This window comes from Atta cephalotes (assembly GCF_000143395.1).
Source record: "Atta cephalotes unplaced genomic scaffold scaffold00001, whole genome shotgun sequence".
Taxonomy (NCBI): Eukaryota; Metazoa; Arthropoda; class Insecta; order Hymenoptera; family Formicidae; genus Atta; species Atta cephalotes.
The window spans coordinates 5536653-5558546 of record NW_012130065.1 but is presented as its reverse complement, the minus strand read 5'-3'; the positions used below and the strand labels follow the sequence as shown (position 1 = coordinate 5558546).

At 27.2% G+C, this 21894-nt stretch overlaps 3 protein-coding genes across 3 annotated transcripts in view; all 3 read right to left on the bottom strand.

Annotated features, from left to right (window-relative positions):
- Nucleotides 1–2070: 2070 nt before the first annotated feature.
- LOC105618182 (odorant receptor 13a-like) lies at nt 2071–3830 on the bottom strand. The gene is made up of 3 exons (XM_012199726.1): nt 3380–3830; nt 2490–2720; nt 2071–2411 (listed from the first exon to the last, which is right to left on the bottom strand). Exons 1-3 carry the CDS (start codon nt 3828–3830, stop codon nt 2071–2073), a joined length of 1023 nt encoding a protein of 340 aa, XP_012055116.1.
- A 4484-nt stretch (nt 3831–8314) lies between these two features.
- Nucleotides 8315–18741, bottom strand: LOC105618174. Its single transcript, XM_012199715.1, has 5 exons — nt 18598–18741; nt 14686–15348; nt 9832–10138; nt 8756–8986; nt 8315–8607 (listed from the first exon to the last, which is right to left on the bottom strand). The coding sequence occupies exons 1-5, from the start codon at nt 18739–18741 to the stop codon at nt 8315–8317; spliced, it is 1638 nt and encodes a 545-aa protein (XP_012055105.1).
- A 1519-nt stretch (nt 18742–20260) lies between these two features.
- LOC105618170 (odorant receptor 45b-like) overlaps nt 20261–21894 on the bottom strand; it is a 3880-nt gene continuing 2246 nt past the window's right edge. The window contains exons 3-4 of the mRNA XM_012199713.1: nt 20720–20913; nt 20261–20533 (exon numbers count right to left, since the gene is read on the bottom strand). Coding sequence (XP_012055103.1) covers nt 20261–20533; nt 20720–20913 — 467 coding nt within the window. The remainder of the gene's footprint in view (nt 20534–20719; nt 20914–21894) is intronic.

Below are 21894 nucleotides of genomic sequence, written 5' to 3'. Positions count from 1 at the left end.
CAGTATTGGACTAGTAGTTTGCGTCAGTATTTGAATTGTGGCAATCAATGGCTCAGCATTGAGTCGATTGTAACCTTATGGCTAAGACAATATTGAATAATAAAAAATATATAGACTTTTTTATTTTTCAGAATAATATCTAATAATTGTTATTAACATTCTAATATGTTAATTTAAAAACTTTTTATTGGATAATTCAACAAATATTCCAAAAATGTCACATTACCATTTGATACATTCATCATTTGATCTTGTAAAAATATTTCTATTAAGTTCATAACTAAGACGGACAGTAGATAGAGGGAACCACACACGAAAGATGAATACAACATCAAAAGAGTGCACAGTCTGGATTTAAACGCATATTTCTTCATAATCTTATACGATTTCTTATCATTCTTTGCAGACACCCAATCAGCAACAGCAGCCTTAATGTTTTTAGCTAATTTTCCTCCGTTAACAGCAATAGCGATATATTTCAAATTTAAACTCAATGTGCATGAAAGATATAATATGGCATCTATATTTGATCTGGTATCACTATTATTTCCAGCGAATTCCATAAACAGGAAGATGAATGGTGAAAGCTAATAATGATTCCATTGCCTTAGAAAATATGCATGTATAATAATGAGTGCAAAATATATTCGCACTTGAAAAGTTCGCGCTATTTATGAAGACATTTGGTAATTTTTTTGTGCATAAATTCTTAAACTTAATAATTTTGTATTGTTCATATTTATTCTCTTTCTGTTGCAACGTTTTTACAATTTATTTCCTCCCTATCAATGTACTATCAACGTACCTGTAGAAATATCATTACGTTCCATTGGATTATCATGACTATCGTCCTCTTTTGTAACGGCCATATACCGAGTATTTGCATAAATGTTCTATGAGTAGAGAACACATAAGCGATATCATCGTTCCAAACATCATCCGACATTATAGTGATCACACAAACTACGCGGATGACTGAACATTCGAAACTATCCGATTGTTATGCAATTTTCGATATCGCAAATTCAATGTCAATTTACGAACGTTTTTGTCGTAAAACATTATTATAGGTACAATTTTCAATATTGCAAATTCTATGTCAATTTACGAATGTTATTATGGAACATTACTACTGGATGCAATTTTTGATGTCGCAATTTCAATATCGATTCATGAACGTTATCATAGGATATGCAGATAAAACATTATTATCACCATTAGGCTCATGTTTTATTAGTTTATACAATGCATGATGAATGGTAATAAGATAAACGTAAAAAGATACTAGTACGCATGTCTACATCTTCCACAACACTGCAGTACGAGCAATAGAAAAAAGATCGTGTTAGTAGTGATGTTAAAAAAAAATGTGCATTGTTCAATATAAACAATAAATTAATTCAGAATTTGAAAATTGCAATATAATTAATAAAAACTTAAAATCTGTTCCAATTTTATTGATAATGTTGATATATTATTGTATTTCAAGATAAGTGTGATTCATAATGCAATCTATTCGTGATGGGATTTTGAGTTTCGATAGAGTATTAAAAAAATCATAAGCAGTACATTGCAATAATTCTACTTAACAATTGAACAATTCAAAATTAAATATAAAGGATAAAAGGTAAAATAATCGTTACGTTTAAAGTACGTTAGCAAAGTTAATAATAACGAGTTAATAATATGATATTTGCAAAGTAATATCTGCAATTACTGATAACTTAACAATTTAACATAATAAAAATAAGTTTACAGAAGTAGAGTAAAAATAAAAAAAATTTTTTGTAAAAAACATATACATACAATATTAAAATAGTAATTCCTTACAAGCTCTTTCAAATATATAATTGTGAAATTTTTTTATGAGAAAAAATAATCGATTTTCGGTACAATTAAACGATAATATTGTGATTGCAAGAGCAATTTTATTAAAATAATATTCTAATAATCTTTTATTTCTAATAATAATTTCTAATAATCTTTTATTTCTACAGAATTTTCTCTTGTCAAACATTCCAAATCGTAAATTTGTACTTTGTAAAGTGTTTTCATCACAAGTATTATATTTTATGTTTCTATCATTACACGTAACACAGATAGATATGAAATAGAAGTTTTCAGGATACTCATATATGTTGCCAGATTTACCACAATAAAATTTCCAGCCAACAGCTTGGCAGGAGATCGTGTTCTCATAATGATGAAGATTAAATTTCTCGCCAACTTTGTAGGAAGATCGTACCAATTGCTTTGATAAATGAAAAATCCAACTTCTTCCATTTGAGACTTCAAGTGATCGCCAATAAAGCTATATATGGACAACTGCGTTAAGAAAGTACACAATACCATAGCGCTTTTCCCCATAACAACAACGTTATGTGTTTTTAATGCTAAAATAAATTGAAAACCTAAAAAATTATTTATCTGTTAAGATTCTAACATATATATTTTGAATAACTTTATACTATCATAAATACAATATTTACCCATTATACACAACAGAATGCTGCTAATAAATAACTGCGTTAGCAAAACTATACTGATCGATTCGGTCAATTTCTTGGCCAATTCTATCAGATAGTTATGTCTCCGAATTAGATCATTGAAACGATTGTACACTTGCGGATTTGAGACAACAAAGTTGACGAAATTGGCTTTTAGAATTTTTATTTGACCGCACATATGCAATGTAATATTGAGAAACAAAGAATCATTACCTTTATAGAAAGAAAAAAAAGAAATACAATGATACAAATTTCATTTCATTAATATAATAAAAAATACATACAGAGTAAGTCACGGGAATCTTACAATATTCAAAGTGAAATAACATTACAAAACATAATTTAAATATTAATTGTTTCTTATATAACAACAAAAAATAGGATGCTATTAGAGTATTGGACAAAGCAGTTCTGTCAATTCTTTAATATGATTGGTTCTTGTCTTTAGTTCTTTGTTAGATCTAATGTAAAAATCGATTGAACAAAACATTCTATTTTCTGTTGTTATATAACAAGAAATTAATATTTACATTATATTTTATATTATTATCATATTTAAATTGTAAGTTCCCATAACCCATTAATATTTATTAAATTCTTTATATTATCTTTATCTAGATATAGAATTACATCTTGTTTTTAACATTTTTATAAACGTTTTATATTTTCTGCTTTTATGTTGTTCTCTAAAACTTTTAGAGTGAATTTTTATAATTAGCAATAAACAATTAATAATTGTTTCAGTAAAGTTAATACAATAAAATATTAGAATATAATTTTGTGTTCAGATTTCTGGCATATTTTAAAACATTACATTACATCGAAAGATATAAAGAAATATATATATATATTAAATAACAAATAGATATTACCGTGATTACAGGTACACGTAAGTACAAGCACAATAAACTCGAAGATACAGATAAATTCATACATGCTCCTTGGGACATACAAATATTCTAATGCACATCTTGACGGCATTGGATACTCCAATACTATGTCTTCATTTGTACTGTTGATCTGGACATCTTGATCATCAACCAGATTTTCATCAAGAAGAGGTATTAGCGAATATATCGTCACACTAATGTAAGAGAAACACACCATGAAACACGAGAGAATTCTTCCCATAAAAGCGTGTTTTCGCATGATGACACGATACTCTGTGTTTTTAATTGTCAAATAATCATTCCGGGCAGAACTGTAATTATCAGTTAAATTTTTCGCGTAAATACGGAAACATATAGTCTTGAACACTCCGAGGATACCGCAACAAACTAACATGAGACTGTCTATGTTCTGCTCCGTGTTAGTACAACCCATGTGAAACTCCATGAAAGGCAAGATCACTATTGTGCTCTGTTGATATGGGTAAATGTATATTTTCTCAATTAAACAGCTTTTGTGTCTACTAAAAATATGCCCCAATTCCAGATCGATGGATCTTTGAAAATATTAAAATTTAATTATGAAATAAAATTTTTAGAATTGGAATAAATAAGCTTCCATTTTAGCTCTTTACGTATATATAAATACATTATAATCTGAACTAATTGAAAGATATGCAAAATTGAACACTTTATAACTTTAATATTAAAATATTTACAAAGCAAAGTTATTATGTGATAATATAATGATGTGGATAATATAATGATTATATAAATTTTTCTATGCTATAAATAAAAATTTAATAGAAATAATATTAATATTATGAAAATCTTTTTTCAATTTTATATATAAATTTTATTTATGTAATTTATTTTCTGTGTATGCGATCTATTCTTTCTGATACTATATTACCAAAAATGTTATCAATGCGATTCTTCAATATGAATAATGAAGTCACAAAGTAAGCAACATTACACATCTCTAGAATTTCTTAGAAATAGTTATGTTATCTTTCACATAAACAAGAAATAAATCCTAAGTAGAAATATCTTTATTGAACAATTTACAACGGCTAATGATTTGTGTGTCTTCTAAAAAAAAAACTTGTTTTTTTCCTAAAGAAAAAAAACAATTTCGCGACGTTATCACTAATAGGATACCTATTGCTTAAAAATTCGAATATTTGTTATCGATATCAATGAAGTTCTATTTTAATTATTATGGTGTTAACATTCTATCTACGTATCATGACAAAAATCATCGAAACTGTGACGATACCATGCAACAAGTGACCAAGACACATCGTATTAGCGAATAGATGTTATAAACTTGAAGTGGCCAAAGGCCAATGGGCCACGTTAATAGTTTGAAAGGAGTCATCGCATATGCGACATCGTTCTTCCATCGTTCACTTGCCATCAGGTCAACGTAATAACTATAACTGATGCAATAACCAATAATGTGCCCGGTGCATCGATACAAGGCAGGTATTACGATTCATTTTTTATTCAACTTGAAACATATATATGTTTATCAACCTATCTTCGCTATCTTAACGTATTATCTAAAAGTGCAAGATATTATGCTTTTACGCCAAATTGTTTTTGAAGAATTTATATAACCATTTCTTCTAAATTGTTACGAACATTGAACTATATCCTTTTCTGCAGAAACCGACAGACCGTTTACTTAAACAATTCAGTTACTATGTTACTCTCTGTGTAGTTCTATTTCAATTTCGCAATGCAGATGCAACGATGTCGATCGAATTTTATGAAGATGAGTCATACATATCTCGTTTTTATTTCGTAAGTAAAAAGTAAAAAGTAAAAATTAACATTTTCTAAACTTTAACTAAATGTATTTATGTTTCTAACAGTATTTATTGAACATAATTTGTATTGTAATACAGAAAAATAAGAAGAGACTTTTTTCAGAATATTTTTAAAATTATTAAGATTCATAATATAGAATTTATTTACTCTTATACAAACGGATTCTAGCACGATTATAAAGTGTATAATCTCGCAGAATGTTTGTAGGGGAATCATATCGTTCACTTAAATAAATTGCATGAAGAGAAATTGCATTTTTGAAAACAGAGTTTCTTTCTATATAAGAACAGCTGATACAGTTGTATAAGAATATGCGTATCATTATAATGAATTAAAAGAAATTATACATTTTGTGACAAAAAAATTCACAATTTATTACAACAAATTGACTGTAATTCTGAACAAGACATGATATTTAACTATTTATATTTGCAACAATTAATCTTATTATTATTCTTTTTTAAATGATTGATTGGACGTAAAACGAGTACACTGTGATAAGGAATTAATATTGGAGAAAAAGAAATATATAGTTCGTATTAAATTCATATTATCTATTAAACATATAAGCAAAGCATGGAAAATTAGTTGAGCGTCATCCAAATAACTATATCAACAATATCTTTGGCTAGATTTAAAAGCACAGAGTATCTTTCGATTATAGCATAATTATTTCAGTTTGTTTTCAAGATCCGTTAGGTTTTTCCTAAATCTTTTCGTGGAACAGCAACAGCTCTATATATAATAGGCTGAGCACTGCAATTGAAGAATTGCAGAGATGCATGCAAACATCGAAAAGGAAACATCGGTATCAACATTCTCCATAGATGTGCTGACTAAAAAAAAAATATATATATTAAAGGATACATATATCGTAGCAAATGATCTAAACAATGAATAAGCAGTTCTTATCTTTTGAGGCAGTTCTATGCACATCTTTTTCAGATTTGGAATTAATATGCCGTGAAGAAGGCGACGTCGCAAAGAATAAAAATAACCTTAAATATTAATCCAAATAATCAAACAAAAAATACTTAATCAATGGTAATAATAAAATATGAGGAATTATTTGAAAGAAGAAATTTGCCCATACGTTATATAAACTACCATAACAGTACGTCGTATCGTAAAATAAATATGAAGAAGTATATAAGATATATTCAAAGAATACATGTATTTTTATTAGAAAATTTTACTCGATTTATGTGTCTGTATAAACAACAGTGTACAGATTTAATAATTATTCTATCTCAAGGAAGAAAATATATAAATAAATTGAAACTTACAATAAATATATACTAATTTATACACAAAAGTGGGTGATTATATACCTATCTTTCAAAATAAAAAGAATCTTTTTATATGCTCGCTTGTGTGCAAAAAATATGTACCTCATATGTTAGAGAAAATAATATACTAATAAATAATTTTACTTTTAATTGAATAACTTTATTACTTTTAATTATATTACTTTTAATTGAATAACTTAATTGAATAACTTGTATAACTCTAACAATTTATATTATCAGAAACAACAATTTAGATAATTGATAACACATTTTGATTAGATTAATCTGCGATCTATAAAAAACAGTGCGCAATTTTACAAAGTTTCTGCCATGATCGAACTGTCACGTTATTCGCTAAACAGAAAATTTGTTCAATATTTTTTTATTCTACGGTTTGCATGACGCTATACATTAAGGATTACAGTGTTATCGAGTGCCAGCTAAGGCACCAGCTAACGCAGTTCATACTTTCATTCATTACTTATCGATCGGAACGCATTTCGCTATGCACCCCGACGTTGAATATTTCTTTGCGAATTTGTAACCATTGCACATGGCCGGAAGTAACTATTCGTCATACGTATTTCGTAAAAACCTTTTAGCTCTAATATGTGTCATTAATCTAACAGCTTAATGATAGAGCATATGTCAGTTTCTCATATAGAGTCATTTTGATCCTTACAAGGGCAGTAGAACAAAAAGTACTACTTCTTTTTTAAACCTTTTCTTAATATTTAACTAATTAATGTGCACATTGATATAATTTATATTTCCGAAAATTTGAACTATTGTTTTCTGTAATATTTTCTAGTCATCTTTTCCTCAATTAAAAATATATATTTTGAGTTATAAACAATTTAAAAAAAACGCAATTTAATAAAAAATATTGTTTGTATATTACGTATCTTGCAGATTTTCAATACTGGCAGTGTATACCGAAACACGGTTTTACTTTCATCATAGGAACTCTATTTTGGAGACTCGACTTAAAAAAAAATCATTTTACTGAAATAGTGGTGAAAGATCACATAACACTATGTTTATTATGCGTCGTCTACAATACACGGAATAAGAAGTAAGAATAAGAAAGTAACCAATAACAATCGAATGTGAAAATTATAGTCGATTGTGATTGGTCAATTTCTTATTTTTACTATAGACGATGCATTAGCATACTGTATGGTTCTTACTTATGAGAAAGTAAATCCCGCTGTCTCCATCTGCAGGCAATATCTATTACATGGACGCTATTCTAGAAAGTAAAGAAAAACTATATAGAATAGAATAAAAAAGGCATAACATTATAAATTTTTTGAAACATTTAATAATAAAATAATGATAAAATAATGTCTTGAAGACAAGCCTCCAAAATGAAGATAAATAAAATGTTTTTGATAGTTTCGATATAATTTCGTCGATTAATATAATTTAGTATAATTACTGATAACTTAACAATTTAACGTAATAAGAATTTATAAAAGTATGAGAATGAAAAGTATAGAATGAAAACAAAAAATGACATTTTTTTTGTAAAAAAACATATAGATATAATATTAAAGTTAATTCCTTATAAGATAGCGTATCTTTTTCAAGTAAGTATATATTTCTGAGTCTTTATGAGAAGAAATAATCGATTTTCGGCACAATTAGACGATTACATTGTGATTGTAAGAGCAATTTTATTAAAATAATATTCTAATATATAATCTTTTATTTTTATAGAATTTTCTCTTGTCAAACATTCCAAATCGTAAATTTGTACTTTGCGAAGTGTTTTCATTACGAGTATTATATTTTACATTTCTATCATTACACGTAACAGAGATAGATACGAAATAGAAGTTTTCAGGATACTCATATATGTTGCCAGGTTTACCACAATGAAATTTCCAGCCAAAAGTTTGGCAGGAGATCGTGTTCTCATAATGATGAAGATTAAATTTCTCGCCAATTTCGTAGGAAAGTTGTACCAATTGCTTTGATAAATGAAAAATCCAATTTCTTCCATTTGGGACTTCAAGTGATCGCCGACAAAACTATATATGGACAACTGCGTTAAGGAAGTACACAATACCAAAGCGCTTTTCCCTATAACAACAACGTTGTGTGCTTTTAATGCTAAGATAAATTGAAACCCTGAAAAATTATTTATCTGCTTCAGATTTTTGAACACATACATATTTTGAACTTTACTAACATATATTAAACTTTAAAACGTTATAAATACAATATTTACCCATTATACACAACAGAATGCTGCTAATAAATAACTGTGTTAGCAAAACTACACTGATCGATTCGGTCAGTTCCTTGGCCAATTCCATTAGATAGTTATGCCTTCTAATTAGATCATTGAAACGATCGTAGACTTGCGGACTTGAGACAACAAAGTTGACGAAATCGGCTTTTAGTATTTTTACTTGACCGCACAAATGCAACGTAATATTGAGAAACAAAGAATCATTACCTTTATAGAAAAAAAGAAATACAATAATACAAATTTCATTTCATTAATATAATAAAAAATACATATACAGAGCAAGTCACGGGAATCTTATAATATTCAAAATGAAATAACATTACAAAACATAATTTAAATATTAATTGTTTCTTAGATAACAATAAAAAATAAAATGCTATTTGAATATTGGACAAAGCAATTCTGTCAATTCTTTAATATGATTGATTTCTGCTTTTAGTTCTTTGCTAGATTTTTGCTAAATCTTAATGTAGAAACCAATCGAAATAAAACATTTTATTTTCTGTAGTTATACAACAAGAAATTAATATTAAAATTATATTTTATACTATTATCTTATATTAAAAATTGTAAAGTGCTGTAACCTACTCTGTAATATTTTATTAAATTCTTTTTATTATCTTTATCTACAGAATTATTTCTTGTTTTTACGTATAATGTTTTTATAAAAATATTTTCTGCTTTTATGTTATTCCCTAGAATTTTTAGAGTGAATTTTTTTAATTAGCAATAAATAAATAATAATTACTTCAATTAAGTTAATAAAATATTCGGATACAATTTCGTGTTCAGATTTCTGGCATATTTTAAATAACATTACATGATCGAAAGATGTAAAAAATTATATATATTAAACAACAAATAGATATTACCATGATTACAGGTGGACGTAAGTATTAGCACAATAAACTCGAAGATACAGATAAATTCATACATGCTTCTTGGAACATGCAAATATTCTAATGCGCATCTTGACGGCATTGGATATTCCAATACTATGTCTTCATTTGTTTTGTTGATTTGGCTATCTTGATCATCAACCAGATCTTCACCAAGAAGAGGCATTAGCGAATATATTACCACACTAATGTAAGCGAAACACACCATGAAACAAGAGAGAACTCTTCCCATAAAAGCGTGTTTCCGCATGATGGCACGATAGTCTGCGTTTTTAATTGTCAAATAATCATTCCGGGCAGAACTGTAATTGTCAGTTAAATTTTTTGCGTAAATACGGAAACATATAATCTTGAACACTCCGAGTAGACCGCAACAGGCTAACATGAGACTGTCTATGTTTTGCTCCGTGTTAGTACAACCCATGTGAAACTCCATGGAAGGCAAGATCACTATTATGCTCTGTTGATTGGTAAATGTATATTTTCTCAATTAAACAGCTTTTGTGTCTACTAAAAATATGCCCCAATTCCAAATCGATGGATCTTTGAAAATATTAAAATTTAATTATGAAATAAAATTTTTAGAATTGGAATAAATAAGCTTCCATTTTAGTTCTTTACGTATATATAAATACATTATAATCTGAACTAATTGAAAGATATGCAAAATTGAACACTTTATAACTTTAATATTAAAATATTAAAATATACAAAGCAAAGTTATTACAATGGATAATATAATGATTATATATAAATCTTTTTGTGTTATAAACAAAAATTTAATAGAATAATATCAATAGAAAATTTTTCTTTGATTTTATATGTAAATTTTATTCATCAAATTTATTTTCTGTGTATGCGATCTATTCTTTTTGATATGATATTATATCAAATATGTTACATTAATGCGATTCTTAAATACAAATGATGAAGTCTCAAAATAAGCGACATAACACATTTTTAGATTTTCTTAGAAATAGTTGTGCTACCTTCTACATAAACAAAAAATAAATTGTAAGTTCTAAGTAGAAATGTCTTCATTAAACGATTTACAACAGTTAATGATTTGTATGTCTATGATATTCTCTATTAATGATTTATTAATTCTAAAAAAACTCGTTTTTTTCTTGAAAAAAATGCAATTCGCTACGTCATCACTAATAGGATATCTATCGTTTAAAAATTCAAACACTTGACATTATTATTGATATCAATGAAGTTTTATTTCAAATATTGATGTTAACGTAAAAATTCTATCTACATCGTGACAAAAATCGTCGAAACTGAGACAATACCAGGCAACAAGTGACCAAGACACATCGTATCAATGAAAAAAATATTATAAACTTGAAGTGGCCAAAGGCCAATGGGCCACGTTAACAGTTTGAAGGGAGTCATCGCATATGCGACATCGTTCTTCCACCGCTGACTTGTCATCAGATCGACGTAATGATTGTAACTGATGCCAATAACCAATAATGTGCCCGGTGCATCGATACAAGGCAGGTATTATTCATTTTTTATTCAACTTGAAACATATATATGTTTATCAACCTATCTTCGCTAGCTTAACGTATTATCTGAAAGTGCAAGATATTATGCTTTTACGCCAAATTGTTTTAGAAGAATTTATATAACCATTTCTTCTAAATTGTTACGAACATTGAACTATATTCTTTTCTGCATGGAGAAACCGACAGATCATTTACTTGAACAATTCAGTTACTATGTTACTCTCTGTGTAGTTCTATTTCAATTTCGCAAACGCAACGCAGACGATGTCGATTGAATTTTATGAATTTTTCCGTTCAAAAGTGATATTATAGGTCAGTTATACATGTCTCGCTTTTATTTCGTAAGTCAGAAAATAAAAAGCAAAAATTAAAATATATAATTTCACAGAATGTTTGTAGACGAATCATATCATTTACAATATTTATATAAATCGTACGAGAAATTGCATTTTTGAAGACAGAGTTTCTTTCTGTATAAGAAGCTGATATAGCTGTATAAAAACATGCGTATCATTATAATGTATTAAAAGAGACTATAAGTTTTGTGACTAAAAAAATTTACAATTAACTAATGACAAATTAAGCTATAATTCTAAAAAATACTTGATATTTAACTATTTTTGCAACAATTAATCTTATTATTATTCTTTTTTAAATGATTGGACGTAAAACGAGCACATTGTGATAAGGAATTATCAATAGAAAAAAAGAAATATATAGTTTATATTAAATTTGTATTATCTATTAAACATATAAGCGAAGTGGAGAATTAGTTGAGTGTCATCAAAATGACTGATATTAACAATGTCTTTGGCTAAATTTAAAAGCAAAATATCTCTTGATTGGCATAACTATTTCAGATTATTTCCAAGATCCGTTTTTCTTAAATCTTTTCGTGGAACAGCAACAGCTCTATATATAATAGGCTGAGCACTGCAATTGAAGAATTGCAGAGATGCATGCAAACATCGAAAAGGAAACATCGGTGCCAACATTCTCCGTAGATGTGCTGATTAATTAAAAAAAAAATATATATTAAAAGATACATATATCGTAGCAAATGATCTAAGCAATGAACAAGCAGTTTTTATCTTTTGAGGCAGTTCTATGCACATCTTTTTCAGATTTGGAGTTAATATGCTGTGAAGAAGGCGACGTCGCATAGGATAGAAATAACCTAATCAATGGTATAATAATAAAATATGAAGAATTATCTGAAAGAAGAAATTTGCCCATACGTTATATAAACTACCATAACAATACGTCGTCGTATCGTAAAATAAATATGAAGAAGTATATAAGATATATTCAAAGAATACATGTATTTTTATTAGAAAATTTTACTAGGTTTATGTGTATGTATAAACAACAGTGTACAGAATTAATAATTATTCTATCTCAAAAAAGAAAATATATAAGTACTGAAACTCACAATAAACATATACTAATTTATACACAAAAGTGGGTGATTATATATCTATCTTTTAAAATAAAAAGGATCTTTTTATATGCTCGCTTATGTCCAAAAAATATGTAGTTCATATGTTAGAGAAAATAATATATTAATAAATAAGACAATTTTACTTTTAATTAAATAACTTTCGCTTGCATAATTTTGCAATTTATATTATCAGAAACAACAATTTAGATAATTGATGTAACATTTTGACGATTAGATTAATCTGCAATCTGCAAAAAATAGCGCGCAATTTTACAAACTTTCTGCCATAATCGAACTATTATGATCGAACAGCCATTACTCGCTGGAAAGAAAATTTGTGTAATATTTTTTATTCTATGATTTGCATTATACATTAAGAGTTACGGTATCATAGAGCGTAAGCACCAGCTAAAGCAGTTTATTATTTATCGATCGGAATGCATTTCGCTACGTATCCCGATGTTGAATATTTTTGTAGTTTTATAACCATTGCACATGGCCGGAAATGACTATTCGTCATATGTAATTCATAAAAACCATGTAGCTCTAATACATGTCATTGATCTAACAGTTTAATGATAAAGCATATGTCAGTTTCTCATAGAGTTCCTTTGACCCTTTCCTTCCACTGCCCTTACTAAAAGGGCAGTGGAACGAAATATTATCTTTTTTCTTCAAATTTTTAAATAATTTTTTATATTTAACTAATTAATGTGCACATTGATATATAATTTATACTTCCGAAAATTTGATCTATTATTTTTACAATATTTTCTGATCATATTTTCAACAATTAAAAATATATATTTTTAGTTATAAACTTTTGTTATAATAAATTTAATAATATACTTTTTTTATAACAACTTCAAGCCAAAAACGCAATTTAATAAAGAATATTGTTTATATTGCGTTTATATTACAGATTTTCAAACAGGCTTTACTTTCATCATACTACTATTTTAGAGACTCGAACTTAAAAAAAAATCATTTTATTAAAACAATGGTGAAAGGTTACATAATACTGTGCCTTTTATGCGTCGTCTACAGTACAGAATAAGAAATAAGAGTAAGAAATTGCTCAATAATAGTCGAATGTAAGATGAATAATCGATTGGTCAATTTCTTATTTTTATTTCTTATTCCATGTATCGTAGACGACGCATTAATCTATCCTTTGTGATTCTTACTTACGAGAAAGTAAATCTCGTTGTTTTCATTGGCAATATCTATTACGTGAACGCTATTCTAGGAAGTAAAGAAAAACCGAATAGAATAGAATGAAAGGCTCAACATTATGAATTTTTTAAAATATATCTAATAATGAAATAATAATGAAATAGTGTCATGAAATTAAGCCTCTAAATAAAAGTGAATAAAATATATTTGAATAATATAATTTCGTCAAAAAAATAAAAAGCGAAATTAAAATTTTTATTAAATATATACATATGTATATATATATATATATATATATATATATATATTTCTAACAATATTTATTGAACAAGCATAATTTGTAATACAGAAAAATAAGAAGCAGAAATTTTCAACACATTTTTGAAACTATCAAGATCCATAATATAGAATTTGCCTACTTTTATACGAACGGGTACATTAGCACGAGCTATTATGAAACATACATCCCGTAAAATGTTTGTAGGCAAGTCGTACCATTTACTTAAATAAATCGCGTAAGAAATTGCTTGCGTTTTTGATGACAGAATTTCTCCCATATAGCTGTATATGAACAGCTGTATCATTACTATATTAATAGAGCTTATACTTCTCATGATAAGAACAAAATCACTATTTACCAACGATAAAATAAATTGTAATCCTAAAAAATACCCGATATTTAATTATCTATTTTTGTAACAATTATTTTTATTATTATTTTTTAAACAAATATTTAGAAATAAGATAAGCATATTTGTGATAAAGAATTATTGAAAAGAGAGAAATATAGAATGTGTGTTTTAAATTTAAATTACCTATTAAACATATAAACAAAGCGTGGAGAATCAGCTGAGCAATCAAAATGATATTGAGTACATCAACGATGTCTTTGGCTAGATTTAGAAGCAAACAGTGTCTCTCGATCAACATGACCATTTTACTTCGTTTCCAACAACCATTCTTCTTCCTTTCATGAAACTGCTGTAATTCTAGACTGAGCACTTCCAGTTGTCCACAGAGATGCATGAAAACACCGAAAAGAAAAACATCACTGCCAACATTCCCCGTGCATGTACTGATCAGCTGAATAGATTGGAGAATACACATACTGAAGCAAACGATCTGAGCATCGAATGGACAGATCATCTCTTGAGGTAGCTGCATTGCTTGCATCTCTTTCTCGGATTTTGCAATTAATGTTATGTTTCGTGAAGGTATCGTTGCAAAGGATAAAAGTGATTCAATTATCAACGGCATAATGACAAAATACGAGGAACTCATCTGAAAAAAGAAGACAAATCTGCCTATGTTAGTATAGCGGAACATAACTTGCCGATGATTCTGTTTTATGATATACGTCCAGTCATTTGATGCATTGACGAGGTTTTTCAACAAGTTGTCGCGATGCAACCGTATCAGCGCTATCTTTACGATAGTCAAAGTCCCGCATGACGCTAACATGAGGTGATCGATGACCATAACCAGAGTGATATTGTTGTGAAAATTAATATCCACGCCTATATAAACTATCATCATAGTCTGTCAATATAAAATAAATATATGAAAGAATATAAGATTATCGAAAATAAAAATTGGAGCGTAAGTCAAATGTAAATTAAGAGTAATAGAAGTATCAACTAAACTTTTAGGAAGCATAAATTGAAACAGCGTTTAAAAAGTAAACCCTCGCTGTTCCCATTTACGCTTTCTAAAAATTTTGTTGACACTTTTGTTACTTTGCCTTTACATTCGACTTACATTCCGATTTTTGCCAAGGAAAGAATATATTTTATTAGAAAATTTTATGCTATATACGTATAATTGTACAAAATTGATTATTATTTTCTATTTTAATCTTGCGCGAGGTGGAAAAAATCAATGAGATTGATTTTTTCATGTGGTTCGTGGAAGTACAGTTAAAGTATAACATAGAATATGAAATATCCCACATAGCGAATTATATGTGGAGTATCACATCTCATGTTATACTTCCATAAATGTATTAATTTAATACGACTGGCAACGTCGCAATTCCGTCTACATGATCCTTATAGAAATTTAATACTAGTACTGACCAATTAATTACATATTTTAAGTATTAAAAGTATTGTTAATAGCACTTTTAATAAATGAAAACATGTAATTAATTGGCCAAAATTAGTATTAAATTTCTGTAAGGAACAATTTGAGCGCAGTATTTTTTAAAAAATTATGGAAGTTTATATCTTGCTGAGATGTGTGTGTGTATGTGTGTGTGTGTGTGTGTGTGTGTGTGTGTGTGTGTGTGTGTGTGTGTGTGTGTGTGTGTGTGTGTGTGTGTGTGTGTGTGTCAGCCTTATCTAATTTACCGAAAATTAAAAAAGATAAAATGTTAACCCTAATATGATATTGTTATTTTTGATTACCTTCCTTATAACACTAGAGTTTGTGCAACTTTATCACGCTATATCTCTGGATTGAATATGTATTTTTTAGCTTAAAACATGTGAAATTTATACCTCCAAATCAGACAAAGACAGATAAATATGAATAAAAAAAATAACATTCTATTTTCAATTAATTACAATGCTTCAAAAAAATTTTATTGGAAAAATTCGCAGAAAATAACTACTTTGGATAAGAAATTCTCAAATTTTTTAATTTAATGTTTAAGCAAAAATTCATAGAATTTTTTTAGTTGATCCTTTGGACTAAAAAAAAATAATACGATATGAATCGCTCAAAAAAATAATTATTTGAACTATCGAATAATTATTTGAACTATCGAAAATCGACATTTTAAAAAAAATCTACATTTTAAGTTTACAATTAATAAGTAAAATTTTATTATTTGAACAATATAAAAGAATAACAATATAGTCGATAAAAGATTGTATAATATTATTATAATTTATATAATTAAGTTTATTAGGATTTAGTTTAGAAGATGATGCAACACTCGCTCTAAAGCAATAAATGCGCCCCAACCAAACAATCTGCGACTGATAGAAATTATAAGATTTCTACTATTTATTATATTGAAATATAATTTTTAAATATTTGAAGGTAACTCAATAATACAAATAATACAAATAAATAATAAGAAGCATACGACAACAAATGTTAAAACGAAAATAATATATTTATTATTATTATATAAGAAATCATAGACATTTCAGTCAAGATTTGATCATTATCAGTACATAAAGACGACAATAAAGAATTATAAACAAGTTTATTAATTAAAAACGCAAAATCGCTAGTTAAAGAAGTGTTAATACAGTATCAAGATGACAAAGAAAGAAGTGCATAATATTAAAAAAATTATCTCAAGTCAATAAGATAGTAACAAATTCTTTTCCTTTCCATCGCTTGTGGTACGCATTAACTGAATAAAGTCCTAAGAATGAAGTTTATCAATAAAAATATATTAAAAAAGAAAAAAAAATTTTTTTATAATAACGTATCTGACGATGAATATGTTCCGTTTATGATTCCTTTTTTATGGAAGCAAAGAATGACTTCGTGTGAAAATACGGAGATTCTATGTAAAGTTTTTCAAGATTCTATTTAAAAATTAAGGAAAAGAAAAACGCTTTTTAATAATAATTAAAATATCTTAGACAATACAATGATTAATTATGAAGGTCAATCTAAATTCACATTAAAGTTCGCTTACTACATATTTTTTAACACAAGTCCTCGCTGATGTAACTCTAGTATCCCAATTTTTAAAAAACCGAGAAAAATTTGAACAAATAGTAAGAATCACTGCTGCAAATTTTTTGGAAGATCATGGCTCGCAAACAGTATTTATATAGGATGAAGAGAAAGAAGAATGTTAGTGAAGAGGGTAATTCTGTGTGGATAGAGAGGATTTTTCCGATAATTGGTAAGTAAATTTCAGGAAAGCGTTCTGTGTCATTTTGTTTGTTTAAGCAATTATCTTGTCGTTTAATATGGATCATTTCGGAGACCATCCTTTTTAATTCTATATTTTCATGTACTTACTTTTATATTATCCGAAACTCAGTAAACGTATATTTAATAAAAAATAAAGAGTTACTCAAAATGCCGAAAACGTACAAGCTAATCATATGGGTCCCAAGTACTTCTTTGAACTTTCGTATATTCTCATATCGAGAATAATGCAAAAAAAATATCTTTATAGGCTTATCATATCTATAGACAGTATGGTTAAAGTTTTTTTTTCAGCCTCTCAATCTGGATCTTCAAATTATATTATAAAAAAGTTACAACAATATAAAAAATCGCATAGATTGAACCGAATATCACACTAGGGTTAAAACTTTAATAAATGTAATAAATTATTTCCCTATAAGCATCAACTAAAAATAGCATTAATGTTATAACTTCACACTCAACAATGTAAATGTAATATAATACATATAGTATAATGATTACATTGTTGAATATAAAATTATAACATTAATATTTTAGTGTTTTAGTATTTATTGAGTTATATTTATTTATGTCACAGTCGACATATTATTAATTCGAAAATATACAGCAAATGTATACACTTACTCTCTCTGTGATCTACTGTAATGAATGTATATATTTACTATAAATAAATGTATACATTGACTAGTGAGTTAACACTTTGATTGACATATACAAAAGTTAATATTCAATTCTTATCTATCAAAAAAAATCTTTTTATATATATATTTATATATTTTATTTATCTAAAAAAATGCACTTCACATGTTAGAGTAAATTATATATTAATAAATAAAATGGTTTTATTTTTAATTAAATATCTTTCAATTAGATATTTAAATTTACCTGTGTGACTATAAGAAGCAGCGCACGCAATTTTGCAAAGTTTCTATTATGATCTAAAGGCCATGAACCGAGCGGCCACATTACTCGCTTATACAGAGAAAATTCGCGAGACATTTCTTTGTTCCATGTTTTACATGATGCCATTCTCGCATAAGGATTACGGTATCATCGAATGTAAGCACTAACTAACGCAGCTTATGCATTCATTCATTATTGATTGGAGCACATTTCACTATGCACCCCAATATTGAATAGTCCTGTGGTCTTGCACATTTGTAGCCATCACGCATGGCAGAAATGACTATATTATATGTAATTCGGAAAAATGTAGGACAAATATGTGTCATTGGTCTAACAGCTTAATGATAAAGCATATGTCAGTTTCTCATATAGGGACCTTATCCTATTATATCTCACTGCAAAACTTTATCACGAAGAAATAAGTTTTTATTTTATATCATCTCGAAATTTGTGACTAGAGAATATTGAAGATCCGAGAGAAGTATATTTGCAAAGATAAATTTTACGAAGATATAGTAGAAAATCATAAGTAAATAATTCTTTGTATTAAAAATTCTTTTCTTAACTTTAATGTAAGATTTAATTGAAGTAAGTTGATTTATAAGCATAATTAAACTTTTTATTTTAAAATATTATTACAAAATATTCAAAATGTTATACTAATCAAAAGATATTTTTTTAGTGTCTTATAATATTATTTTTATAATAATAATAAGATACCTCACTAGTTTAAAATATAAAATGTTTGGAAAGATATAATTATACTAGAAATATATAACTAGAAAAATTATATTAAAAATATGCAGTTAATATTTTATATAATATCATCTAATTATTGTTCGAAATTGAGTTCAAGTCAATATCAAGCATTAATTTTTTTATTCTTGCTCTAGATTTAAAACGTTCTAAATCGCTTAAAAATAACAACACTTGCCTAGACGTCAAATGATGATGTTTTTTTATTTCCAATGCTTCAATAAAAAAAAACTCGCGAAATCAAGCTAAAGTTTGAAAACAGCTGGTCACTAGCACAACTTTTATATCAATTGATCGCCTGCGAGAAGTGCAAGACAATAAACAATAGAAAATAACTAAATGATTGTTTAACTATTCAGCTAATCGTACTGTTTTAATTTATTTGCAGGGATTGGAAAACTCGGAAATATTCTTCTGAATAAGAGAGGAATAAAACTTTGAATCTATTCGATTAATTCACATTTACAACGTTCGTGAGTATCATTTGATCTTATGTAACATTTGAACAACAAAGATTCCAAAAGTAATCTCCTTATCACATCAAATCTTCTTTTCGATGATCGTTTCAATCAAGCTGACATTGCTTTGATTGCTGCACTATAAGTGTGCATTCGCAATTAAAACTGTAAATAGCCATATACAATTATATAAATACAATTTTTTGTCAAGTGCATGTCAATCTCGTCTTTCTTTTTTTTTTAAATCAATATTTGCATCCACTGATTTGTTGATCCCATGTTACGATGTGAACGTTTCTTTAAGTATACAATTTTTATATTCAAATTTCTTTATATCTATTCATATTTCTTTACAAAAATCTCTGTCTTGCCAAATCTTAAGCCAATTTAGAATTTCTGTAGAATTCTTTTATTTTACATTTTATATTTTATGTTTCTACCATTACTCGAAGTACTGACAGATATGTAATAGAAGCTTTTAGGATGCTCATGTAGGTTGATAAATTTACCACAATAAAATGTCCAGCTCGCAATGTTACGGGAGATTCTGACCGCATAATGACGAAAATTAAGTTTCTTGTCAATTTTGTGGGAAAGTCATACCAGATGTTTTGATAAACACAAAGTCCTACTTCTTCCATCTGAGATTTTAGGTAATCCCCGACAAAACTATATAGCGTTAATTGTGACAGAAAAGCACTCTGCACCATTATACTTTTAGCTGCCATAGCAGTATCGTTGTCTTTCAATGCTAGAATAAATTGAAAACCTAAAAAAGAAATTACTTGTTTAGTAGATCCTTATAATATAATTCTATATGTTACGAAACAACAAATGATGTAATAATCACCCATTATACATAATTGTAAACTGATAATAGATAATTGAATTAGTAAAATAAAACTAATTGTATCAGCAAGTTCTCTGGCCAATCTTATCAAATAACTGTGTCTTTTAATTAGTGTAAGGAAACGTTCATAAACTTGTGGCCTCGTAACATCAAAATCGATAAACTTGGCTTTCAAAACTTCCACTTGACCGCAAATATGCAGCGTAATGTTGAAAAACAAAGAGTCGTTACCTTAATAGAAAATTAATTGATACGATGCTGTAATATTATATTAATACAGATTGATATATGGATATTCAATATTGCTATTATTTGAAAAATATTATTTATATACTTTTAAAAAAAATTAAATTAAAATATACTACATTAAAATATCAGTTTTTTTTATTTTAGTTTTTTACATTTGTATAATTGTATACGTTCTTAGTTTCATATCTTACATACTACATCTTTATAGATATATTTTTTAATTTTTACAATATATATTTTATTTATTTGCGCGCATAATATACAGGGTATTCGAAAAATAATGATAAATTTTTGCATAGGGGCAGAATGGACTGAGAAGAAAAGTTCTCTAAAATTTTGCAATTTTTCGCAATAATTAACAAGATATTAATTGCTAAAAATTGTCAAAAATTGGTCTTGAATAATTTTTTATTCAAATACAATCAACTTTACCGAAAAACTACAAGAGACAAACATTATTTATTTTCTTCTTATAGAACTTTACGAATTTTTTCAGAATTTTTTATCAACTTTTTAATACTGCATTTTTTCATTTTTATCAACATAAGAAAATGCGGTATTAAAAAATTTCTGAAAAAATTATTTAAAAATTTTTGGAGCTCTACAAGAAAAAAATAAACAATTTTTGTTTTATGCAGTTTTTCTGTAAAATTGATAGTATTTGAGTATTGATAGTATTTAAAAAATTATTGAAGCTCAGTTTTCGGCAATTTTTAGCAATTAATATCTTGTTAACTATTGCGAAAAATTGCAAAATTTTAGAGGACTTTTCTTCTCAGTTTAATCCATTCTGCCCCTATGCAAAAGATTTATCATTATTTCCAGACTTTCTGTATATATATATATATATATATATATATATATATATACACATACATATTATTATACTACAACAAAGTAAGTAATAATAAGTAAGTAATTAATTTAATTTTAACTAATAGTCTATATAAGTATATAATAAAT